This window comes from Mustela erminea, chromosome 5 (assembly GCF_009829155.1).
Source record: "Mustela erminea isolate mMusErm1 chromosome 5, mMusErm1.Pri, whole genome shotgun sequence".
NCBI classification, from domain to species: Eukaryota; Metazoa; Chordata; class Mammalia; order Carnivora; family Mustelidae; genus Mustela; species Mustela erminea.
Genome location: NC_045618.1, coordinates 61,304,878 through 61,330,231, shown reverse-complemented (window position 1 = coordinate 61,330,231; position 25,354 = coordinate 61,304,878). Strand labels below are relative to the sequence as shown.

At 48.6% G+C, this 25,354-nt stretch overlaps 2 protein-coding genes across 2 annotated transcripts; both read right to left on the bottom strand.

The window, feature by feature from the left end:
- Nucleotides 1-57: 57 nt before the first annotated feature.
- IVD (isovaleryl-CoA dehydrogenase) lies at nt 58-10,494 on the bottom strand. The gene is made up of 12 exons (XM_032343286.1): nt 10,342-10,494; nt 9,095-9,184; nt 8,790-8,841; nt 6,712-6,881; nt 6,187-6,280; nt 5,839-5,975; nt 4,247-4,343; nt 2,667-2,760; nt 2,087-2,168; nt 1,474-1,578; nt 1,324-1,396; nt 58-680 (listed from the first exon to the last, which is right to left on the bottom strand). Exons 1-12 carry the CDS (start codon nt 10,492-10,494, stop codon nt 547-549), a joined length of 1,281 nt encoding a protein of 426 aa, XP_032199177.1. The 3' UTR covers nt 58-546.
- Nucleotides 10,495-12,995: 2,501 nt separating this feature from the next.
- Nucleotides 12,996-24,569, bottom strand: KNSTRN (kinetochore localized astrin (SPAG5) binding protein). The gene is made up of 9 exons (XM_032343285.1): nt 24,242-24,569; nt 23,959-24,053; nt 21,427-21,556; nt 20,439-20,486; nt 19,141-19,246; nt 18,846-18,939; nt 17,025-17,086; nt 15,993-16,067; nt 12,996-15,260 (listed from the first exon to the last, which is right to left on the bottom strand). The coding sequence occupies exons 1-9, from the start codon at nt 24,448-24,450 to the stop codon at nt 15,129-15,131; spliced, it is 951 nt and encodes a 316-aa protein (XP_032199176.1). The 5' UTR covers nt 24,451-24,569; the 3' UTR covers nt 12,996-15,128.
- Nucleotides 24,570-25,354: the final 785 nt, after the last annotated feature.

The window sequence follows — 25,354 nt, the reverse complement described above, 5'->3', positions numbered from 1 at the left end:
ACCAGCTATCCGGAGCTGATGCCTCTAGAAATCAGCAGAAACAAAGGCTAGGTTTGGGTTTTTGTTTGTTTGTTTGTTTTCCCTAGAAAGACGAGGCTGCCATGTTCAAATACATGTAGAGGAGCAATGCCTCTAGGGTACTCGGTTCCCTGCAAGAGGCATAGCCCCCCTCCTCCTCCAAAAAAAAGGGTGGCTTCTTGCCTTCCCAGAAGCTCCAGAACAGCCAGTATGCTTCCTGCTGAGTCCATTTTAAGCCACTTTCCAGGAAGGCCCTCCACCCACCACAACCCTCATTCATGTCCTCCAGCTTCTTCAGACCAGAAGGTCTAACTAGAAATGCTGCTCCCCAACCCCCATGTCTGCCTTCAACTTGTGGCATCCTGGGGGTCGGGCTCTGAGGCCCACAGCACTTGTCAGCCATGGTAGAGACCTCACGCAGAAGCCAAGGGCTGATGTGAGTGCTGCCAAGCAGCAGGAGAGCTGCCATATCTCTATGTCCAAAGAAAGGCCTCTCGGTGCTGAGAAAGGGGGTGAAGGGTCTTGGGCTTAGTGGAAGTCTGCATTGAAGGCTCTGCCGATGATCAACCGTCTCACCTCACTGGTCCCAGCCCCAATCTCATACAGCTTGGCATCTCGCAGAAAGCGGCCCATGGGAAAGTCGTTGATGTAGCCGTTGGCACCTGTGGCCAGGGTTCGGGCAGAGAGGAGAGGAGAACAGGAGGTGAGGGGCAGTGAGGAAAGCAAACAGAGAGCCAAGTATACAGAAAGAGGCCAGAGGAGAGGCTGATTAAAGACAAGCAGCAAATGGAGCTGAGGGGAGGCTGTGGGAAACACCTAGCTGTGGGAGTGGGGACAAGGGACTGGAAGGCCACCCAGATTGCTGAGGACACCAGGCAAAGATGGCGACTGCCACTGGTAGACCTGGGAAGGCGGACAGAAAGGTACTGCACAGCGCTCACTGGGGGCCGGACCCAGGGAAGGGTAAGTCTTTTGCATGGGTCATAAAGCCAGCCGGTGGCAGGGTTAGGGTTCAAACCCAGGCCTTCTGGCCCAATTCTGGGCTCTTAAGGCCATCAGCCTCTGAGGCATCCCTCCCTCCCCATTTCCCAGTGTTCACGGGACCAGGCAGGGAGTGTGAGAGAGAGGCATTGCTGATGGGATGAGCCACTCGTGGCCTCTGGCAGTTTTCTCATTTGCTTTAACATGTCTTCCTAGTAACTGGAGTTAGAAGGAGCTTAAAGGTGGAAGCAGCAGCCGAAGCACAGCGTGAGGAGTGAAGAGGAAACTTTCTGGGGTCAGGAGTGGGAAGCGGGGGCCACTCACCGAAGCACTGAATGCCGTCCAGGGCAACCTGGGTGGCGCACTCAGCTGAGTAAAGAATCACCCCCGCGCAGTCCTGTGGGAGGGGGCCTGGGGTCAGAAGGGCCCTGCCGGGGGCCACACAGGGAGGGAGTCCCCACAGCCCGCCCTTACCTTGGCAGTGCAGTGGCCCTGATCACAGGCCTTGGCGACATTGTAGACATACTGCCTACAGGCCATGAGGCGGGTGTACATGTCGGCCATTTTCCCCTGCATCAGCTGGGCACAAGGAGGGGGTCAACAGGTCAGCACGCCGGAGCCATGTTCCTCTCAGACACTCCCCTAGTCACCCAAAGCAGGTCAGCAATGGCCATCTGAGAGCCAGGCCCAGGACGCGAGGGCACAGCTAGGAGGCTGACTTGCCTTAGATGACAGAGCTGCCCAGGGAGCGGCCGCTGCACGGTGAACCCCACATGCTGAGAGGTGACTTCACACAAGGATACATGACCAGAAACGCTGCTCTTTTCCCTGGGCCTGCCTACAGCCTGCACGCTTCCCCCACCAGCCCTACAAGGTCAGGTTCATTCATCTCAAGTAGGAAGTGAATGGACATGAGGGTCACTTCCTGACAAGGTCCCAACCCAGGCAGCATGCCAAAGGAGCCTGCGTTCCAAGCCTCCAGGCTCGTTTTGGTGGCAAAAGATATGGAATGCCCTGTTCGCTCATTTGATAAAGACACTCTGGACCCTGTCAAGAAAGTACATTTCAGCAGAAGAATTCCACTCACCTGGAAGTGCCCAATCTTCTGGCCAAAGGCTTCCCTTGTATGTAGGTAGGGAATGGTGTGGTCGAGGACAGCCTGCATAAGCCTGCCAGGAAAGAGGACGACACTGGGGAGGCGCCTCGCTGTACCCCCACTGCCAGTGTGGGGAGCCTGCGGGGAGGCGGCTTGGCAAGATGAGGAACTGGAGTCCCAGGGAGGAGACAAGGAGCATGAGGGTTCTGAGCACCCCCGCTCAGTCACTGCACCAACTGCCCAGGATGTGTGCCCCTTTCCCGGACACCAGATGGAGGAGCAGGACCCCTGTGCAGAGAGGTCTTAGTGCCTGAGTGTGTTCTGTTTCATCCTGAATAATTAAGTAGAAGTGCGACTCAGGCCTTAGGTCTGTCATCTGATAATATCTCCCTCCATTGTGAAGAAAAGTACATGGGGTGGGTGGGGGAGGAGGTCTGTTCATTTTGTTTCCAAGAGAAAAAGTGCATCTCCCGGGAGGCAGGTCCCATTGGCCCCCACCAAGGTGAAGGCTGTGATGTCACAACTTGCCAAGGAAGCTGAAAGCCCAGCTCCCCTAAAGCCTCACACTCACCCAAGGGGCCCACCAGCCAGCACCAGCCGCTCCAGGTCCAGCCCACTCATCAGCACGTAGACGCCCTTACTTAGATGGCCCAGGATGTTGGCAGCTGCCGGGAAAAAGTGCCAGTCAGAGGGAAGAGGGCTGTCCACAGCCTCCTCACTTGTATAAAAGCTGCTAGGTTTGATATCGTGGCTTTCACGCAGGCCCTAAAATGTCACCTGACCTCTGACCGCCGACTAGGGTTCCAAGTGAGAGACAAACATGGAGTTTACAACTTCCAGCTGGATGTAGGGCTTGCTACAGGGCGCCTGGGTGGCTCAGTGGGTTAAGCATCTGCCTTTGGCTTGGGTCATGAACCTGGGGCCCTGAAATTGAGTCCTGCATCCAGCTTCCTGCTTAGCGGGGAGTCTGGCTTCTCCCTCTCCCTCTCCACACTCCGCTCATGCTTTCTCTCTCAAATAAATAAATAAATATATTTTTTTAAAAAGATTTTATTTATTTATTTGACAGAAGTCACAAGTAGGTAGAGAGGCAGGCAAAGAGAGAGGGGGAAGCAGGCTCCCTGCAGAGCAGAGAGCCTGATGTGGGACCCTGGGATCATGACCTGAGCTGAAGGCAGAGGCTTTAACCCACTGAGCCACCCAGGTGCCCCAAATAAATAAAATCTTAAAAAAAAAAAAAATAGACCTGGTCTAGAAGCCATCCAACCCCTCCCTAGTTCTTTTTACCCATGCCCATAAAGGAAACTGAGAATTACTCTGTCCCCCAGGTTGAGTCTGCTCCCTGCTCCAGTATCACCAGCCCCCACCCATGACAAAAGTAGTCTCTGGAGGAGTTTTTGTCTAAGAGATGGGTCATTCAGTGTCAGTTATGCAATCTGCTGACTACTCCCTAGCCTGGAAGCCAGGGCACTGGAAGGCCTTGGGAGGTGTGGGTAGGACACTCAATACAGCGTAGACCACTGACTTAATGATGGCCATTGTTTCCTGCTGACCAAAAAGGATCCACATTGATCTGGCCTCCCTAGATGCTCCTTGTAACCAAAGCCTACTGTTCTGGGGTCTTGGGTAATGGGGGAGAGGGAATGGTCTATGGCTGAGGTGCAGAGCAAACCTGGCTGGTCCTCAAAGCAAAAATACTCCAGTTGAATTCTCTTGTCTTCACTGAGCCTGGCTTCCATCAGTTTATCTGAATGGTGTTTTTTTTTCCCCCCCCACATCATTAATGAATCTCACGTGGGCTATTCAGGGACACGCACAAACAGGGCAGTCTGGAGGACAGGAGAGGGTGAGGCACCTCCTACCTGTCTATTCCGGGTACTGGCATACCCCCCAGACCCAGTGTTATTAGTAACATAAGAAAAAGGAGCCTTCATGGTGGCCACAGGCAGGCATGCAGCTCTGGCCAGAAGGACAGCTGCCTGGCAGCCTAAGGCCCACATGTATGGGCCCAAGGGCAAGCACAGTAGACGGAGGCACACCATCTAGACACGTCGTCGGTAAGCTGATGATGGTGAGCTTCTCTTACCTGAGATGGACTTTCTCAACTTATAAAAGGGTCACACAGGCACTTGCCCATTCTCAGGGACTCACCAGGAACCTCGCAGTCTTCAAAGATTAGCTCACAGGTGTTGGATCCCCTCATGCCCAGCTTGTCCAGCTTCTTGGAGGTGCTGAAGCCAGGCATACCCTTTACAGGGGGAAAAAAAGGTGGCCCCAATTACAGACTAGTCCTCAAGCAGGGTGGCTAGTAAAAGGCAGACCCTTGAGAAATGCCCACCCTCCCATCTGGTCCCGAATTTGCACAACACACTGCCTCCTGCTCCCAGGGCGCCCACTCTGTAGGACTGCCCCACTCCTATAAGCTCCAGCTAATACCCCACCCTCCTCTGCCTCTAGGTGCATTCTCCCCACTTCTCATGGGAGCAGTACTTTCTCAAGGAAATACCCACACCCTGGGCAGCCCCTGACCTTCGCTGGCTTTGTTTCCTCTTCTCAGGGGAAAGCACTTCTGGGACACTCTCTCCAGGTAACTCCATTCCTTTCCTTCTGTACCTCTGCCATCTGTATCTGAGTCCCCCCCAGGATCAAATTTAGCCATCTATGTACTTCGGCCTGAGGCTAACCAGATGCAGTCTGCATTGCCAAATGACTGGCAGAGTATATGGGCGGGCAGGCTAATGCGGGTCGTACCACATGACCATGAGATTTCCAATCTCTGCCAGGCTCTTTGGGCTACCTTCTTTTCTTTCCTCTGGTCTTAGTTCCCTCTTTCTATAGAGGGTATTGCAAACCTTCAGGACACTTAATTCCCGGAATTCTCTCTCAGCCCCCTAACCCCCACGGTTCCCAGCCCTCATGCTGCACAGTCATGACTCAGGCGGCTTCTCCACCATCACCTGTAATCCAGCCCTACCTTTCCCACGGCTTACTGTTGGGTTTGGCTCACTTTCTCCCACACATCAATTTTTCCCTCTCCTATATTCCTTTCTCTCTACCAAATAATTTGCTCAGTTTTCTCCCATTCTTTTTTTTTTTAAAGATTTTATTTATTTATTCAACAGAGATCACAAGTAGGCAGAGAAGCTGGCAGAGAGAGAGGGGAAGGCAGGCTCCCCGCTGAGCAGAGCCCAATGCGGGGCTCGAACCCAGGACCCTGGGATTATGACCCGAGCTGAAGGCAGAGGTTTTAACCCACTGAGCCACCCAGGTGCCCCAGTTTTCTCCCATTCTTGAAAACAAACTCAAATGTCCGCCTTTTCATTCCAACTCCTGCTCCATCTCCCTCTTGCTTTGCTGCAGCCTTCATCCACCACCTGGCCACCCCCGAAGCCCCCCAGCCCCGGCCTTGCTGTTCACATGTTCAGAACTTGCTTGTTCTCCGCAGCCACCCTCCCCAAGGCTGGCAGGGACACTGTGGTGGTCAGATCGAGTTGCTTCCTTCTAGTCCTCATCTTCCTGGACCTTTCTGTGTGGCTCAACCATGCTCAGATCTGACTCATCCTTCTTGGGCTCCAATGTGGCCCTTCTCCTTGCAGTCAGCTCTTCTATCTCCACCCTCCCCACCCTCTCCGGAGCCTTGGCCTAGCACACACTGATTGTGTCTATGACCAGCAGGAGAGAGCCTTCTGTAGTACTGACTTCAGGAGATAATAGCCTCCTGGCATGCACTGCCCTCCACTCACCTTTTCCACAATAAAGGCCGTGATGCCCCGAGAGGCTGGCACGGCAGCGGGATCTGTCTTTGCGTAGATAATAAGGATGTCAGCATCAGGGCCATTGGTGATCCAGAACTTGTTCCCATTCAGGATGTAGTGATCACCTAAGGATAAGAAGTTGGCTACTTGCTCAAGCCGTGTTGGCCCATCCCAACTAGTCACTTCATGGACCTACTGCTGGGCAGGAAGGTGCCGCCTTTGGGAAATAGTTCTGGAAAGCCAGCAGAGGCCACCCCCTCCCTCACCCTGGGAAGGGCTGTCCCTCTGTGCATTTCAGCTCCCTTTCCAGAAGCTCCCAAGTCAAGAGAGCCTCACCTTTCTTTTCTGCTTTTAGCTTCATGGAGACAACATCAGAGCCAGCATTGGGCTCACTCATGGCCAAGGCTCCGATGTATTCACCGCTGATCAGCTGCAAGGAAACCACAAAGGCTGGTTATGACTTCAGATGTCTGTCCCCTACAGGAGCTCACAACACTGCTTCTCACCCGCTCATGTGATACCCCTTCAGACTTCTCTCAGACCAGGTACTGGTAAAGTGCTGGAAAAGAAGTCCACTACCTATACGACTGAAAATCTCTCCCCTTTCCCATTCCCTCTGCAAAGGAAGCGAGTCCCAGTTTTACATTTCTTCAAATGCTCCACAAATGACATCCTGTGAGTGACTCAGGAGTTCTGGTCCTATTTTTAATTCTTCTGAGTGAATTTTTCTAAAGCAAGTCCATGACCCTTTGGGGGGCTAGATGCTCCTGCTTGAGGGCAGCATGTTGTAGACAGCAAGTCTGACTGATCCTTGCCAACCCAGGAGGATGCCTCAGGGTTTCTCCCTCCTCATCTCCTCACCTTGGGGAGGTACTTTTCCTTCTGGGCCTCATTTCCATTGCGCACAATTTGGTTGAGGCACAGGTTGGAGTGGGCCCCGTAACTGAGCCCCACTGCTCCAGACGCTCGGGATATCTCCTCCATCACCAGCACTTGTTCCAGGTAGCCCAGGCCAGAGCCGCCATACTGAACTGGGAATTGGGATCGGGCAGGGGAATGGAAAAGGCAGCCCAGATTACATTGGGGCAGTCACAGGAATGTTTACCAGAAGCAAAGAAACACCCTTGTAGCTCCTACTACAAGTTACCCTCTAGCAAGGTCGGTAGGCTGACACCGTGGGCCCTGCTTTACCAGCTCATGGAACTGGCTTTGCCTGCTGCCTCTGGTCAGCTGAGGTGGTTCAGAAAACAGTCGTTGCAAATGCCTGGGTTATTCTGGAAAGACCTCTTATGTAAGACAAGAGAGCTTGCGCACCCACTGTTCAGAAAGCCACAGAAGTGCATGAGCAGATGAGTAAATGAAGGGCAACCTGGATTAACCAAGAAACACAAAGAAGGAGGGTCAGAGCACTAAGAATGGACATTAAACAAAGGACGCCATGTGCGAAAGGCCTGAGTAAGGTGAGATTTTCATAGCATAGGTGTTTGGACTAGCATAGCATAGGTGATTTGACTATCAAATCAACATATTATTTGATACAATAGTATATGTCAATTACGTCTTTAAAAAAAAAAAGGCAAGATTAGTAATAGGGGACTGGAGTGCCACAAATGGTGAATTTCAGAATTCCTCGCCAATTTTTCCTTGGCAACAGATCCAAAATCAAAGTACCTGGCTCATCTGGTATTAGGACCTCCCACCCCTAGGCTTGCTCTTTGGGCAAACCCTGGTAAGACTCTCCGCACACGGGGTTGTCTAGATGGTTCCATCAGTAGAACATGCAACTCTTGATCTTGAGGTTAAGAGTTCAAGCTCCATGAAAGGAACACGTTTACTCTGACCAAAAAGTCAGGCTCATCTTAGGCTATAGGGAAAGGAGAGCCCAACCCCTGCAACTCTAGGAAGGTAAGCCCACAGGCGGGTGGCACCAGAAAGAGCCACCAGGACAACCCTGGTGGAAACTAGAATTTACCAGAACTGGCTTTCTTTGAGGGCTCATAAACCTCCAAACACAGTCTGGTTTGGGAGTTCCCAGTGGCGTTCCCTCTACCACTTTACTTAAGGTGGTCTACATTTTTAAGTCTTTTCATTTTATGACTCTGGAATCAGCTCGAATCCCTGCAACCATCTCCAAGTGGTGAGGGAAGATGTAAGAACACTGTGTTCCACCTCTGTTCTAACACTACAAGCTGAGGCATTGTGCACTGTTCAGGCTTTGGCAGGTGAGGCCACAGGCTGATTTCTTTACTGGGCACTGCAAGTCAGCTGTGGGGAGAGGACATAGGCGGTCCCAACAGGAACATACCTGTCCTGAGCAGTCCTGCCTAGAGGCTACTAGTAGGGCAGAGTTTAGGAATTAGGGAGATGGTTTAGACTGACGTGCAGGGCGCCTGGGTGGCTCAGTGGGTTAAGCCTCTGAGTGGGTTAAGCCTTCACCTCAAGTCATGATCCCAGAATTTACAGTAAACACAAACTTGAGCCCCACATCAGGCTCTCTACTCAGCAGGGAGCCTGCTTCCCCCTCTCTCTCTGCCTGCCTCTCTGCCTACTTGTGATCTCTCTCTGTCAAATAAGTAAATAAAATTTAAAATTTAAAAAAAAAAAGACTGAAGTACAAGACAGTTATATGATAATGGAGTTTTCTAAACTCCTCAAATCACTTGGGGGAGCTGGGGGAACTTATTAAACATGCAGAGTTCAAGAGTCTAAGTAATTCTGAGTCAGTGAACCACACAGGCCTCATCCCTTTGCCTTCTGGATGTTACTGCTTAAACTGTATACTCCTCCTTGGGCTGACAGTCAATGGATGCATTCTCAGGTCCAAGAGAAAGTGCTGGGTTCTTTGAGCACAAACTTTCCCCTCCTTTCCTGTTTCTTTTGGAAATGGTGTTAAAGGGCATACAAGAAAAGTTCTCATTAGGGAAGGAAACTATACTCACCAGGGGCGGTAATACCCAAGACCCCCAGGTTTCCCAGCTGCTTCCAAAACTCCTGCCAACAGAAAAAAGTGAAGTGCAGTGAGCTCTGAGAAGGAAGTCAGTCACAGGCATCTGGCACATCTGGAACGAGACTCAGATGCTTCACATGAAGGGGCTGCACTGTTAGGGAGGTTTTATTTACCAGAAGACTGTGAGCTCTTCCAGGAAGCAGCACAATTCCCGACCCAGCCCAGCCCCTAAACTGCCCCCTTGCTGCTTGGCCCCACCCCCAGCCAACTCCCCCCAGCACAGGCATCATGACTCACTCGAAGGTTCTTGAATTCATTGATATGATCAATCTCCTGGGCCTGGGGGGCTAGATGCTCCTGAAGAAACTTAGCCATGGTCTGACGAAGCTAGAGGGAGAGAGGTGGACAGATGCCACTGAGACAGTCCCTTGCTGTCACTAAGAACAGCATCTCCACTACTGAGGACACACTGGGGAAAACAGGCCACAAGTAACCCCACCAACCGGCATCAGATCGAAACTTAGAGATCATAACAGTTTATACTTCCTCAGAGATGATCTTCATCTCTTTTAAGGTCCTCAGCCTAGACAGCTTGAGTATTTTTAAAATGTCACTCCTGTACATAAAATCATTTCATGGCTTTTCATTGTACCTAGAAGGCAAGCTCCTTACTCATGTCTCTAAGGCCCTGCATGAGCTGACCCCTACTGACTCTTCGAGCCTTCTTCAGTATCCTTCTCAGCCCATTCACTGTTCCAGCCATACCCTCTTCAGTTTTTGGCACGTGCCAGGCTTTCTGTTCCCCTAGACTTTGGTTACAAAGGATTACTGAAAGAGATTTGAAACTCTTGGCTGACTAGTTTGAGAGTAAGGGCTGAACCCTTTCTGTGGAAGGGGATTCAAACCTCTATCTGCTGACTGCAAACGCAAATGGATTTTGTAATTCCTGGAGCCGTAGACATTGGCTTAATAGCCAGGAGACAGGTTCCTGGGGAACTCTGCCAACATCTCAAAGGGAACAGTCATCTTCCAGGAAGGCTCTGGTTCAGGCTCACCTGAAATGCAATTTCGTGTTTTGTTCAACTTTGTGCTTTGGACGCAACTGTGTTGAAGAACTTATAGCAGATTAGACAGTGCACTTCAAAGCCCCCGGAGCTGAGTATTCGAAAAAGATTCCCTGGTGATTCTTATTAAGCAGGCTTGAGAACCATAGTCTTAAGACAGTGTTCAGGTGTAACTGGACTTCAGAAAGAGGGCTTTTTACTACATGCCAGTGTCCCAGCCAAAACACCATCAAACCTCCACCAGAATACCATCAGCCTTCCAGGAGCCTTCCGATCTCTGACTCCTTATCTAACTCAGCAGCTAGGCTTTGCTGTTTCCACAGCGGGGAGGCTGCGACCCGTGCCCGTCCCCCGCCCCCCGCGCTCCGACTGCCGCGGCTGATTGGGCGCCGGGCAGAGGAGCGTCTGAGCGACATCCGAGCAGGGCGATGCGGCCTGGCCAGCAGGCCTTGGGGCCTGAAAGGGGATGAGGTTTCTTACCTGTTTCTGCTCCTCGCTTAGCCCGTTGATCGCATCGTCCACGGGCAAGAGGGAGTGGGCCCGCTGGGACACGAGGCTAGCGAGCTGCGTCCGCGGCGACCGCAGCCTCCAACTCACCGCACGCCGTCCCAGAAGCCAAGCCGAAGTCGCCATCGCGGCCTTGCACGCTCCAGCGCCAGCAGCGGCGACCCGCCCCCTGGGCTCCACCAATCCCGGGCTTTGTTGCCCCACCCAATGGGCGAGGGGGTGGGTCTCCAGCAGCCTATCACCCTCCGCGGCAGGCTGAAGGCCGCGCTGCCTTTGGTCACCACATCAGCCAATCAGCGGTGAAGAGTTGATCCCGGGTCCCCACCGCGGGGCTGGGTTGGCGCTCTTGGGAGACTTTGCGGGAGTCATCCCTAGGCGGAGACCTTATTAAGTAGAGGAGCGAGAAAGGTGTCTTGGGAGTCTAGGAGTTGTATCTCCCTTGCTTTGAGGTAGCAGTCCCTAACTACAGAGGTCTATATCTGCGGGAAAGAAAATGTTAAAACAGCCTGGGAAAACTCTCCAGATGTCCAGTGCTTGGAAATAAATTGCTAAAAGCCTATCTGGGATGTCTAAGATTGGGTAGGGAGCGCTGGCTCTGTTGTGCACACTGTTAGAAGCCATTAAAACTTGCTTTATTATGTAATAGGGTTGAGTGATTTTGGAGTTTTATGCGAACGAGTTACTATCTTGCAAATTATTCAACGTACAAGAAGAGTATCAGGCCTTTTTAAAAAACAGGGTTGGGGGAGGGGAATGAAGGTACAGAAAAGCAAGAGTAGTGTATCACGAGTATTAAAAAAGAAAAACACAGAGCCACAGTGGAGCCACTTAAGGCTCTGAATCAGTAAACTGAGACTTAACTACCTTACTGTAGTTTCACTACCCCACTGCCCCCGCCCCAGGAATGTAACCTCTAACCACTCAACATGGGATTTGCCGGTCAGCACTGGGAAATTTATTGATGGACACCCCCTCCTTGTGTACCTCTTAGGATGGATCTTGCCTGAAACAATCAATTTTTTCTCAAAATTTCCTTTTTCGGTTCCTTTGCTACCTTTAAAAATCTTTCCTTTAGAATGCCAGAGTGGCTCAGTCAGTTAAGCATCTGCTTTTAGCTCAGGTCATGATCCCAGAGCGCTGGGATCGAGTCCCACATCTTGCTCTTTGTTTGGCAGAGAGACTGCTTCTCTCTCCGCCTTTGCCTGCCTGTGCGCACTCTCTCTCTCTGACAGATAAATAAAATGTTTAAAAAAATAAAAACCTTTCCTTTTCTGAGCCTCTTTGGAGTTCCTTTCTATTTGCTAAATGGGATGCTGCCAGAGTCATGAATTGTTTAATAAAGCCAATTAGATCTTTAAAATGGACTCAGTTGAATTTTTGTTACTTAACAGGGGAAGAGAGATGGAATTAAGCCTCTAACCCCCTTCGCTATTTTCCCCCTCTAATGTGGTGGGCTAATGCCCTGAACCGGTCTTTTCAGGTAGTTGAATGCCCTGAGTCTTGGGATGAAAGGCTGAAATGAAATGAATACCACCCATACAGCAAGGCTGTTAGGAGTGCTAAAAAGGAAGCCTTAGGTCCAAGGTGGAGTCACTTGCCCCCAGAGCAGCAAATCAAAACCTATTTGCAGTTTCAATTTCTCCCGAGAATAGAATTTTAAACCAGTCAATTTGGAGTTCTCAGGGTGCCTGGGTGGCTCAGCCAGTTAGGCGACTGTCTTCAGATCAGGTCTCTCCTTAGTTTTACTTTTTAGTGGAGCTGGTGGTGGGGGGGAGGTGGGGGCACAGACGGGGAGGGAGAGGGATGAGCAGATTGCGCTGAGCATGGAGCATAAGGAAGGACTTAATCCTACAACCCTGAGATCATGCCCAGAATTGGCATGGGTGGCCTACTGAGCCTGGGTGGCCTAATGAGCCACCCACGCGCCCCTCCTTACTTTTAGAGATTCTAAAGAGTTTATTCATTTTGTGTTGACAATTCCATTAGGGAATAATTGTAGTTACTTAAAAATGAACTAAGAACACTTTTTCAAGTACCTACACTAAGTTGTTGGATCTGACCATTCAAAATGGAATCACTGATACTTCTTTGGGTATCATAAATATTAGTAAGACACTACCTAGGAGCATCATGAACTGAGAGAGTTTGGAAACCTCTGGACAAATGATAAAAATGCCAGGCAAAAGCCTGGGATTCAAGGATCTTCAAGACTTCTACTAACACCAAGTACTTCCCACCCCCAATATTCCTTGGTTCAAATCTTTCTCCATTATTTGCTTGGTGTTTGACCCTGGGTAAATTAACCTAACATCTGTGAGTCTCTTTCCCCAGCTGCATAAAGAGGTAATAGTGCTTACCTTGTGATGGTAATGAGGATTACCTGAGAAATACAGCAAGGAATCATGGGTATAGGCCCCATGGATGGCAGAGTACAAATGGTCAGTTAAGTGACAGACATCTCCTCTTACCGTGAACCTCTGCATAAGCCCAGTTGCCTAACTCACTTCCCCAAGACTCATCTGGATATCCCTTCAGCTCTTTATTCTTTCCTTCAGCATTTTCATACTTTGATTTTCTCCCTGAAGGTTCCAATGACAGTCCCCTGCTTGGGTTTATAATTGGCTGGCACAGACTCAGAGAAACATTTTATTTACTGCACAGGCTGTAACTCAGGAATAGCCAGGTGGAAGATACGCAGAGGGTGAGGTGGGGGGAAAGGAAGCGGAGCTGCCTGTGACCTGACCTTGCTTCTCTCCCTGAACCACCACAGGTTTACTGATCTGGAATGTCCTCCACTTTCTAGCTAGCCTCTCCAGATGTTACTCTTCCTTCAGTCTCCGGTCTGCCTCCTCCTGAAGCCCTCCCCAACCAAACTAGCCCATAGTGAACTACTAGAGTACATACCTATGCCACACAACCCAGTTAGTAAAGTGTTGCTCTTTGTTATTTCACTTACATGTAACCTACACATACAAGTTTTCCCAAATAGATGGTAAGCATCTTTGAGGTTAAGAATGCCATTCTCTATTAAAGTTTCCTAGAGCACCCAGCAGATTGGAGAGTATGAATTACTGTCTGCTGAGTTTCTCCTAACATGAGTTCATCCTGCCTACGGAACAGATGAATCATCCCGAACACCTCCACGAGAGAGGCAGATGGAGCAACAAAGGTAGGAGGAAGCAACAGAAAAGGCAAAGGAGCACAGAGGGGAGCTGGTGAGGCAAAGGCCCTTGGCTGGCCACCAGCGAACAGGGTTTCGGCGCTGGGTTAGAGGAGTCATAGGCATTGAGGAAGTTACGTTCCTAGGTGTTAACTAGGGCGGCCTGACAAGGAGGTGAGGATCCCACAGCTGAGTTCTCCCGCTCTCTTTCCAAGAAGGAAGTAGAACTTTGTGGGGGGAGGGGCAGAAATGCCAATTATACATTCATTTGGGTAAATAATCTTTTAAACTATAAACATGCTGAAAATGGGTAGAAGAAAATATTCAGCCCTTTTGACTGGTGAGTTATGTAACTACGTACGTCTGATTTTGGGGACATAACCAACTGTGTGAATGTGTGTGTGAAGGCAAAGAAATTTAGCCCTAAAGTCAGGGTGGGGGTGTTCCTTGGCCTGGTTGTGTGGTAGTCTCAATGCTCAAGAGTGGAGGGGGGTGGGGTTAGTGTAGAAATTGGGAGATGCAGAAAAACACGGAAGATAGCTGAAGTCTGCCTAGATCGACTAAGAAATGAAATAGAGCTCTGCCTTAGTAAACCAGAGGGAAGCCTACCATGGACTTTAGCTAACTAGGGATCCATGGGGCCAGGCCCTGGATTGGCTATGCAAAGAGCAGAAGAGAACCAGGCTCAGGAATATAGAGAGGGCACAGGCAGCTAGTGACACACAGCTGGAGGATGGAGTCAGGCATCTACTGCCACAAACAGCAGACACCCTCAGAAGACCAGCTCTGCTCCTGGAAGACAGCAGGGCTAGCCACAGAGCACTGAAGTGGAAGAAAAATATTGTGGGTTACACTGGAGTCTTGAACTTGTTCCCTGGATTAGGCCAAGAGTATTCGGTGGACATGGGTCAGTTAAATGGCTTATTTTCATTTCTCAGTGTTGCAGTCTGGATAGTCACAGAAATGTTTATTTTAAAAGTAGCACTTAATAAAAAATAAAAGCAGAAGTGATTTAGATTAAAAGCTCCAAGTTGTATTATTTCAGGTAGGTGTTACTTCTATCTAAACCTTCACCCTCATTTATTAAGCCATTTCCAGTAACTTCACGTTCATTCATTTAACAATGAGGTCTAGAGCCCAACCAGGATTAGACAAAGTGTGTTCCAAGTTAGAAGGGGACAGCATTGCTTCTCAGTGATCTCTCCCATGGAGTCTCTGTATTCCACGGTACAATTAAGGTTTTCTTCCTATGCATCTGAATGTGACCTTTGGGATCGTCTGGCTGTGGCTAGTTTAGTCTCCTGATTCTAATGGCCTGCCGTTCGCTTTGTTGGCTAGAGAGTCAATCCAAGCTTCTGGGGACAGAGGGGCTCTCTTGTTGGCCTCGATTCTGTATGTGCAAGGTTCAGGAGGGCCCATCAGTCTGAGGGGGGCGCACGCTTGCCTAAAGGAGGAACCGCCATTCCAGCATAGACTGTCCTTAATCCTACTGCAGAAACTGTTTCCATTCTGGGGATAGTGAGTCCTAGAAGGTCATGGCCGAGAAGCAGATGTCCTAAGTGGCTTCCTTTGTGGGAGCCATCTGGTCACTTGCTTTTTATCACATTTCTAATAGCTGTTCCATTTCCTCAAGGGCTGCTGTAAAGTCATTTACTTGACTGTTACATAACGTCTGCTGTTCTAGGAACCGGGCTCTCTCTTCTTCTTTCATCTTCAACTTTACTTTTAAGGCCTGCATGTAAAGACATTCAGAAAGGAAGGAAGAAACAAACGAACACCCACAGGACTTTGAGTCACACGAAAGGCAATACCATTTAAGGACACTATGCTTCTCTTCCCTTGAGAAGACGATGCGAATATTGACATGAGATTTTTCAATCTTAGATCTGTTTATCTCGGCTGGTTTTAGGAATGGTCTCTCTTTACTACAGAATCCTATATCTAAACTGGAGCCATGAAATCCTCTAGGATTCAGTGTACTGGCCCATGATTCTTCCAAGCAGTCCAAAGCAGTCTAGACTCAATCCGGGTTTCCTATTACAGATTTCCTTGAGATACCAAGTTTCCAAAGCAGAGCTGTCACACAGGTCCACCTCATACACTGAGCAACCTAGTGTTTTGTACATTGCCTCAAGCCCTGTAGATGTGAACATTTCTGAGTGTTTGGAAGAGAAAATCAGTTGTTGAAAAAAATGGTGAAATCAAGTGAAGTCTTGGAATTTAGTGAATAGTAATGCATTAATGTTGGCTTTTAAATTATGACAAATATACTATGATAATGTATGATGTTAATATTAAGGGCACTGAATTCTCTGTATTTATCTTTGCAACTATCCTATAAATCTATGATTATAAAGCAGTTTATTAAAAAGAAAGAAATGTATGAAAAGGAAGAATCCTCCAGAGCCCTACCCACCATGGCAGGAAATGGTAATCCTGCCTCAAGGTGATGTCTGCCTCTCACCTGTAACTCCTCCATCTGCTTTTTGGCTGTTTCGTTGAAAAACTTCAGCTCATCTTGCAAAGTTTCTAGCAGCAACTAAGAGGAAAGTACAATGTAGTAACAAATCGTTACGGATACGTGAAAACTTTCTTCATATAAACTAATCTCTTCATATGAAATGAGAGTTGATTAGATGATTGCTAACAATCCTTCCATTCTTTCTTTTACTGAGTGTCCCCCATGTGCCAGGCTCTTTCTTGGGGCACCCCTGGAGGAACTCAGTCCAAGCGATGGACAGATCACCCTACTTCCCTGCGCTCTATGTTACACAAAACAGAGTAGCCATTGAAGAGGTGACTACTGCCCTAGGGGGTGGAGGAAGCCTTCCGTAGCTAGAATTCTATGATTCTAAGATGACAACTGATCTTCCTGGTGAAGAGGGCATAGAATCTCAAAGACTTTAGCCCAAACAACCACCTTCCTACTTACTACTGGAGAAGCCAATTTTACTCCAGGCTGGACCTTTCCATCCTACAGTTCTCAATAAATGGCCCAGGGGAGAAGTTTGGTAAAGTGGAGAAGAAAGAAACCGCAAAGTTCTCTATACATGTCCATGTTAACATGTGAATTAAAAGGGTTCCTGGGTGGCTCAGTGGGTTAAGCCTCTGCCTTCAGCTCAGGTCATGATCTCGGGGTCCTGGGATTGAGCCCAACATTGGGCTCTCTGCTCAGCAGGGAGCCTGCTTCCCCCTCTCTTTCTGCTGCCTCTCTGCCTACTTGTGATCTCTCTCTCTGTCAAATAAATAAATAAAATCTTAAAAAAAAAAAAGTGTCTTAAAGTAGCACATTTTCAACTCAGACTCACTCACATCTGTAAGCACAAAGTTGCCTTCCAAGTGAAATATGCTATTTGGAGTATACATAGCTGTCTTCCACTATCATGGAAAATAAATGCAGCTTCCTGGGGTTTGCTGAGCACGTGGCAGAGCCCTTCTTGGCCCGGCAGAGCCCCATAGTCACTTGGCCCCCGCCCACTCACACCCATGCCCTCACCATAGAGTCCGTGTGATCGGTGGTGGATCCTTGCTGTGATGCCAGGGCCTCACTGCCTAAAACTGATGCAAACGACAAAGTCAGCCTTGCTTAGGGAACCGCACCTAAAACAAAAACTAAAAACCCCTCCATGGACAAGTACAGGAGTATTCATGAGGGAAACTTCTTGAAGAGTCTGGCAGTTTTCCCCTTGGCAGGGTCACCTACACCTACTGTCAGAGCTTTATTTTATCTCCCTCCTCTCTAGCTTTGGATATGGTTAAAAGTTCATTCTGCTTTCCCTTCAGCTTAGCAGAAAATTTGTACAAAGGAAATGTGTCGGTTGAGGTTTTTTTTTTTATAATACAAAGACCCATTTTTATTTAAAAAATTTTTTCTAGGGGCGCCTGGGTGGCTCAAATGGTTGAGAGTCTGCCTTCGGCTCAGGTCATGATCTCAAGGTCCTGGGATTGAGCCCCACATCGGGCTCCCAGCTCAGCAGGGAGTCTGTTTCTTCCTCTCCCTCTTCCCCTGCTTGTGCTCTCTCTCTGTATCTCTCTCAAATTAATAAATAAAATATTTAAAAAAATTTTTTTTCTAAAGATTTATTTTATAGAGGAGAGAGAGTACACTTGAGTGTGGAGTGAGGTGAGGGGAGGAAGGAGAGAGAGAATCTCAAGCAGGCTCCCTGAGAGCCTGACAGAGGGCCAGATCCCATCGCCCTGAGATCATGACCTGAGCTGAAATCAAAAGTCCCACATTTAACCAACTGAGCCACACATGCACCCCACAAAAAACTATTTTTTAAAGGTTTTGGGGCTTGGAGCGCATGGGTGGCTCAGTTGTTAAATGTCTGCCTTCGGCTCAGGTCACAGTCCCAGGGTCCTGGGATTGAGCCCTGCATCGGGATCCCTCTTCAACGGGAAGCCTGCTTCTCCCTCTCCCACTCACTTGTGTTCCTTCTCTTGCTCTCTGTCAAATAAATAAATAAAATCTTAAAAAAAAAATAAAGCATTTGGGCTTCAGAATTATTATTTTTGGTAAAAGTAGTACATATGCATTATAAATTAAAATAATATAAAAATGTATGGTAACCATAAAGAATATATCCTAAAATGCACATGTTAATCAGCAGCATTCAAACTCAGTGTTCCTGAATTCAGAGAAGCCTAGGCCCCTTCACTGGGTATTCTCAGGCTCCTCAACTCAGTCTGAAGCTCTTGTACAGTCCTTGGGCAATTCCTGCTTCCACTCCCATTCTTGCTACAGACTCTACTCTCTAGGGACAGGGTCAGAACCAAAATCACATTTAACCATTGCGATTCTGCTGATGAGCCAGGTTTAGGAGCCCTTGATAAAGTATCACTTCTGTCTTTTCCCACTTGGGAAAGTTACTTTGCTATCTACCTTGAAAAAAAGAAAATACTTCTGGTCTATTTGCAAGGTCACACTTGTTGGCACCAAATGAATGGCATGAATGAAGTGTTCAGATAGGAGATAGTCCTCTGTCCACAACCACAAGGGAACAAAGAAAAGCTCCTCAGGGCATCTGGCTGGCTCAGGCTACAGAGCCTGTAACTCTTGATCTCGGGCTTATGACTTCAAACCCCACATTGAGTGTAGAGATTACTTAAAAATAAAGAAAATCTTAAAAAAAAAAAAAAAAAAAAAAGATACTCCCAATCTTTCTTGCTTTGCTAAGCACCCTGCACTGAATGGACCAGCTGATGCTAGGCTGGGACTCTTGACAGACAGTCCACAACCACTACCCCACCCCCGCCCCACCTCAGGAAGGGGCACATGCACTGACTCCTCCGAAGGCAACCGTGCACTGTCTCTTACCTGGGTTGAGGCCCTTGCTCTCCAAAATTGCCAAACAGTTGTCCTGAAACTTCTCCAGCAGCTCCACCTTTTGGGTCAGGTCCTTCAGTTCTCCCTATGGAGGTGCCATACAGACAGTACAGACCTGTTCCCCTTACAGGGTGTGCTCTGATACCTGCACAGCAAAAGCCTGGCCTCTTTCTTCCTCCACTCGGGCCCCCGGGCAAGACAAGCTTCTCCTGTCCCGGGGCCATCCCACCAGAGGCCAGCCATTGCCTAGTGCGGTGATGACAGAGGTCTGGTGGGGGTCTCTTACCTGAGTTTCAGTCAACTTCTGATGCAGCTGCTTGTTGACGGCCTCTAAGAGCTGGTTCTTATCCTTGAGCTCTTCCTCTGATTTCTGTTTACTCAGTGGTTTATAGCTGTAATGATAATTTGTGTTTAGGTGAAGAAGTGGAGGTATAAGAAAATGGGCTACAGAATCATCCAAACAGGGGTTCAACTCTTGGCTTCATTATATAGTAGCATCTGACCCTCAGTAAGTTACATAACCTCTCTTGAGACTTTGTTTCCTCATTTCTAGAATTAGGATAATACACACAACTCATAATTCTATTACTGTGAAAAATAAGAGAGAGAATACATGTAGAATTCTTAGCACAGGTAACATAGTAAACAATAGTAAACAATAAATAATAGCCGACACATATAACAATAAATAGCCATCATCATCATTAACTTTTCAGTGCCCTCAGAGTCCTTCTTGAGTAGTATTTTATCTCCAGAACTTAAAAAAAAAATTATTTTTTAAGTCATCTCTACACCCAAACTGGGTCTCGAACTTACAGCCCCGAGATTAAGAGCTGCATGCTTGGGGCATCTGAGTGGCTCAGTCATTTGAGTGCCTGACTCTTGATGTCAGCTCAGGGTCATTAGATCGAGCCCCATGTCCGGGCTCCACGCTCAGTGGGGAGTCAAACATGCTTGAGATTCTCACTCCCTCTCCCGGTGCCCCTATCTTGCTTGCACATACTCTCTAAAATAAATCTTTAAAAAAATTAAAAAGAAAGAGTTACACGCTCGACCAACTGGGCCGGCCAGGGCCCCTATCTTCAGAACTTTCAAGACATGCACAAATAATAGATTTGTAATTAGAACCTACTTCTATCAATTTTCCAGCTTGTATTAGTTCTATCTTCAGAAGCAAAATAGACAAGCTATCCTCAAACAGAGAGATGGATTCTCCCCCAGGATTTCTACTACCACCATTTTAAAGTCACTAACCACATGCAATGCCTCATATCCCGCAGGCTCACCCTCCTATCCACCTATTCACGGCTATAGGTGGCTTTGAAGTCCAATCAGCAGTGAACCTGGCATGGAACCCAGAAAGCTCTTGTCTGGTTCTCAAGATGGGAGCCTTAAAGATCCTAGCCCTGCCAGTGGTTCTCAAACCGGGCTGTGCCTCCCCACTGAAAATTCCACTCAGATTTTTGGCGTGGCACCCAGGCTGTCACACACTAAACAAACTTATGAGTGATTTCTGAGGCACAACCAGGACTGAGAGCCTCCACCTTAAAATGGTGGCCAACTTTTGCTTACCCTGATGCTCACCTCTTTCTGAGGTTCTTCCTCGTGGCAGGGTCTGCAGCTTTTACCTGCCTAGAGAAGCAAAAACAAAGAAATCATGATGTTCACTCCTCTTACTGTGGTGATCATTTTGCTATATATACAAATAGCTAACCATTATGTTGTGCACCCGAAACTAATATAATGTTGTGCATAAGTAGACTTGGGGCAATTAAAAAAGTAACAAAGAGGGCATCTGGGTGGCTTAGTCAGTTAAGCCTCAGGTCATGATCCCAGGGTCCTGGGATCGAGCCCTGCCTCCGGCTCCCTGCTCAGCGAGGAGTCTATTTCTCCCTCTCCCTCTGCCTGTTGCTCCCCCTGCTTGTGCTCTCTATCAAATAAATTTTTTTTAAAAAGTAATAAAGAAATCAGAGAATGGTAGCACTGCTGTTCTGTGTGTTGTGAACAAGGCAGAACAAAGAGCCTGGATTTCTGAGGAAAAAACCAGAGACCATATACAATGCCAACAGCTTGAGAAGCTCAGAGGGCCCATGTGCTGTCGTTTGAGCCTAGACTATTGGAAAAAGGCTTATGAATAGGGAATGGGCTCCTCTCCTGGCCCACCTCAATGGCCCGACTGATCTGCTCCTGGTCAGAGTGGTATAGCTACGCCCTGTCAAGCTGGCTGACGTGGGAACTGAGTATAGGGAAACAAGCACGCTACCTGGGACAGGACGACACTCAGACAAGCAACCTGAGTTAACAAGCAGCCCCACACACCCCGAACACCACTAAAGCCTGGTGTTTGGCCAGGGTCCAGCTATTTGCACACTCAGAGCAAACAAAGTACCTCTTATCCTAACCCTTGCTGGACCTCCTCGGAACTGTTCGACACAGACGGTTCTGACACACCGCTGTTCAGGGCCACGGACTCCGACTGCCTGGTGCTCTCAAAACCCCTCTTTTCTAAATCTTGATACCGAGCAACCTCTAGCAAGATGTTCTCATCGGGTACCAATGATTCAACTCTCACCCGTTCTCTCGTCTTGGTTTAGTGACTTTTATAACATCGTTTTCTGAACCTCCTGAATGAAGTCTGGAAACATCTGCTTCCTTGGACTTAACAGGTAGCAGGCTCTTAGAAGTGGCTCGAGTTTGTGTGTCTGCAAAGGAAGACAAGCTGCTGAGACCTCAATGGTCATGACTCAACCGAAGAAATGCTATGTCAGCTCCGTTCCAGGCTGTCAGCACCCTGTATTTTCTGGCCTGTCTCAATTTGCAAGGACTAATTCAGAAGAATACACTTCTAGACTAACGGGGGATGGAAAACAAAATCCTTGGAAGGTGATAGTGCAATATACTTGAGGATAGCCAAAAGCCTGATGATCTGGCAAACTGAACGGCCAAGGGGACAGGCATGAAAGTGGACATTAATACAAGAGAAGAATGAAAAGAGGGGTCACGTAGCTGTCAGCAGGGCTGATGCGCAGCTGGAGCCTTCCTCCAGGACCAGTGGAACTGAAACACCTTGCAAAAATCCTCCGCCCTCTGCCCTCTGCCCGCTCTTCGGAGGCTACACTCAAGCTGCTGCGAAGTTCTCCTTTAACGGTTGCATAGTTGTTTTTAATCTTTTTATTCATTTTTTAAAGTAGGCTCCATGCCCTATGTAGGGCTTGAACTCACAACCCTGAGCTCAAGAGTCATATGTTTTATCAAGTGAGCCAGCCAGGCACCCCAGGTCTCTGTTTTCAAGTAAAAGGTAACCTTGGGGGAACATATTTACCTCCTCTTCTGAGTATTAGTAAGTTATGCACAGTAACACATCCTCCCCCAGGTGAAAAGGTATTAATAAAGTGATCAAAATGACCACTCTTTGCTGACTGGAATCAATTCTAATAATCTGTACTTGCTAAAGCCTAAGGACTGCATTGTAGAAAAAATTTAGCAGGACTTAACAAAGACTATCTTCTTGAAATGAGAGATGTGGGGCACCTGGGTGGCTTAATGAGAGAGGTGGGGGACCTGGTGGCTCAGTTGACTAAGTGCTTGCCTTTGGCTCAGGTCAAGATCCCAGAGTTACCAGATTGAGCCCCGAAGCAGGCTCTCCAGCTCAGCAAAGAGTCTGCTTCTCCCTCCCCGCCCTCTCTCAAATAAAATCTTTTTTAAAAAATGAGAGATGCTAAGGAGGGGAATTGGATAAGCTGGTCAAGGAAGGAAAAGAGACTTGTTCTTCATGGCATAATATTTTCTAACTTTGGACTCTTTTTTACATGTGTATATTAGGTAGGCAAAAAACGTAGGAGATAGCCTTAAAATGTTAAAATGTTTAGGTTATATATGATCATAAAACTGGGACAGGGATAGAAAGCGGAGATTAAAAACTTCCAACTTGGCTGGGGAAAGCCAGTCTCCACTCAAGGAGAGGGCACTGCTCTCCAAGGCAAATGCTGTTGCAGGGGCATGCTCCCCTCTACCTCCCAATAACTCCTAGGTCCTACTGATGCCAGATTACCATTTAGGTGTTCGGAGGTCAGGTAAAACAAACCAACCAACCAACCAACCAACCTTTAAGCCTTTTGAGGAAACCCTTTTTATTTATAGATCAATCCTCTACTGCTCATCTACCAGCAGCACAGAGTCCCCTGGGAGGAGTCCTAAATAGCTACTTCCAAATCTGTCCCCACAGGTTCTGATGTTTGAAGCTTATTTTGTGCCCTGCTCTTGAGATTAAGGAGCTCAAGAGCCTACATGACTTTCAACCACAAGCCCAGCAACACAAAGCAAGATGGCAAAGCAATCAAAAATTGTTTTTAATCCTATTTCTTTTCCCAAGGTTATGGAAAACTCTGGCTAGGCTTGGCCCCTCTCTCTTACTTCACCCTACAATTGATTGACAATTTACTGTATAAGTGACACGGTGCAGAAACAAATGTGAACGAGACAAGGTGCAAACCCTGGTGCCTCCCAGAATCACACTTCTCAAAGGACTCTCTTCCCTTCTCCCTGACAACAAATCCAGTCCCTCCAGGTAGCCCAGATCTGGAAATCAAACTGGCAACTGTTTTAAAAGGGATTCCTGGGGCCCTGGGATGGCTCAGTCGGTTAAGTGTCTACCTTCAGCTCAGGTCATAATCCCAGGGTGCTAGGATTGAGCCTTGCATCTGGCTCCCTGCTCAGTGGAGAGCCTGCTTCTCCCTTTCCCCTTGTTTGTACGTGCTCGCTCTGTCAAATAAATAAATAAAATCTTAAAAAAAAAAGGGGGGGTATTCCTAGCTTGAGGAAATAATACTGTGAAACAATCAGCAACTTAAATCTAATTAGTAAATGCAGCACGATTAGGTTCAGGAAGTGGAATGGGGGAGGGCACGTCTAAATCCTACCACAGGGCCCTTGCCCCAACTCCCGTCATAAACCTAGAGAGCCTAGTTCTAGCGGAGGTAGCAGGTTGTCAGAGCTGATAAACTGGCCTTTCCCAGCCCACGCCCCCCTTTTCTGGCCACTGGTCTGTTCCCTCGTACTCCTCCGCCTGACCACCCCGCTGGGCCAGGGCTGTGTGGATACCCACCTGCCGGCAGGCCGCCGCTCTGCACAGCGGGGGGCTGCAGAGTGTATACTGTCTTAACCACGCTGGTCATCGTAACGAGGCGGCGCAGCTGAGGTCTGAAAGGTGCAAGGTGAACGTTACCCTGGGTTGGGTTTGGGGGCCGGAGTAGGTGGAGGGCCCCCGGAGAGCGCGACCTGGCCTGTCTCGGCCAGGGGAAGAAGTCGGGAGAAAGAAAATTCTCCATTCCCAGACCACTCCGCCCGCCCCACATCTAGCTCCATCCCTCGCCCCGGGAGAGTCGAACCCAGGCTCCTGCAGCTCCTGCCCGCAGCCCTCGTTGCCCTGGTTCAAAGGATGCTCCTCGGTAACTGCCGCACCAGCGACCGGGTCTGCCGCCGGGCTTTCAAATGGAAACTTCCGGTGATTGGGCGGGAGGGGGCGCGGTTCGCGCTCTGTAGGCGGCCATGTTGTACGGCTAGCCGTTCTGGGGACCACGCCTTTGGAAGCTGCCATGCTGTACGGCAGGTCAGAACTGAGGCAACAGCAGGAGCTTGTAGGCTTCGGGTGTCAGAGGCCCCAGGTCTGGGCGGGGGAGGGGAGTGGTGCACTTTGCCTGCCTGAAAGGAGCTATGAGCCGCCAGCGTCATATTCCGGGCTTGAGACATAAACGCCATCACTGTTAGAGTCTATGTCACAATCCTCTTTATTTGTTGGCAAGAGCAGAGGAGTGTTTGGTTGCGCAGGGTGGAGAGTAGCCAGTGAGGTTTAAAAAGGGTCTGTGGGCGGAAATCGTCACCTCACCTACCCTCAGCCCTAACTTTAAAGATTATTTATTTGATAGAGAAAGCATGTGATCAGGGAAGAGGGAGAGGGACAGGGAATCTCCAGTGGACTCCTCGCTGGTGGGGAGCCCCAGGCGGTACTTGATGCCACAACCTTGAGATCATGACCTGGGCCAAAACCCAGAGTGGGGGGCTTAAGTGACTGAGCCACCTAGGCACCCCAGTCCTAACTTTAATAACACTTATCCAGTTTTTTTTGTTGTTGTTTTTTTTGTTTTGTTTTTTAATGTATGCTCTATGACCAACAAGGAGCTGGGACTCACAACCGGGAGATCATGAGTCCCAGGCTCTACCGACTGAACCAGCCACGTGTCCCAAAACTTATCCAGATTTTAAGCAGAGATTCAGAGCTACTCCTAGAGAACAGGTCAGGGTTTTCAAGCACTTAAGGCACTCATTCATTTCACTCAGTAAATATTTAATGAGCGCTGGCTGTGTGCCAGACCATTCTTCTAAGAGAACAGATGGAGGAGAAGTAACAAATATCCAGACTGACTTTGGCTTTGCCCTCCTTGAGTTTACAATCTAAAAAATGGAAACAAAAAACCACACAAACTGGGGCACCTGGGTGGCTC

Bases quoted from the DNA above. Each gene is read 5' to 3' on its own strand.
- KNSTRN (XM_032343285.1), bottom strand. From the start codon at position 24,450: ATGGCAGCTTCCAAAGGCGTGGTCCCCAGAACGGCTAGCCGTACAACA. The intron at 24,054-24,241 runs GTTCGACTCTCC...TGCACCTTTCAG, and splicing joins CAGGAGCTGCAGGAGCCTGG to ACCTCAGCTGCGCCGCCTCG. The intron at 17,087-18,845 runs GTAAGAGACAGT...CGTTTGCATCAG, and splicing joins GAGCAAGGGCCTCAACCCAG to TTTTAGGCAGTGAGGCCCTG.
- IVD (XM_032343286.1), bottom strand. From the start codon at position 10,494: ATGGCGACTTCGGCTTGGCTTCTGGGACGGCGTGCGGTGAGTTGGAGG. The intron at 2,761-4,246 runs GTGAGTCCCTGA...TTTTCCCGGCAG, and splicing joins TGAAGACTGCGAGGTTCCTG to CTGCCAACATCCTGGGCCAT. The intron at 1,397-1,473 runs GTAAGGGCGGGC...CCCCTCCCACAG, and splicing joins AGGGCCACTGCACTGCCAAG to GACTGCGCGGGGGTGATTCT.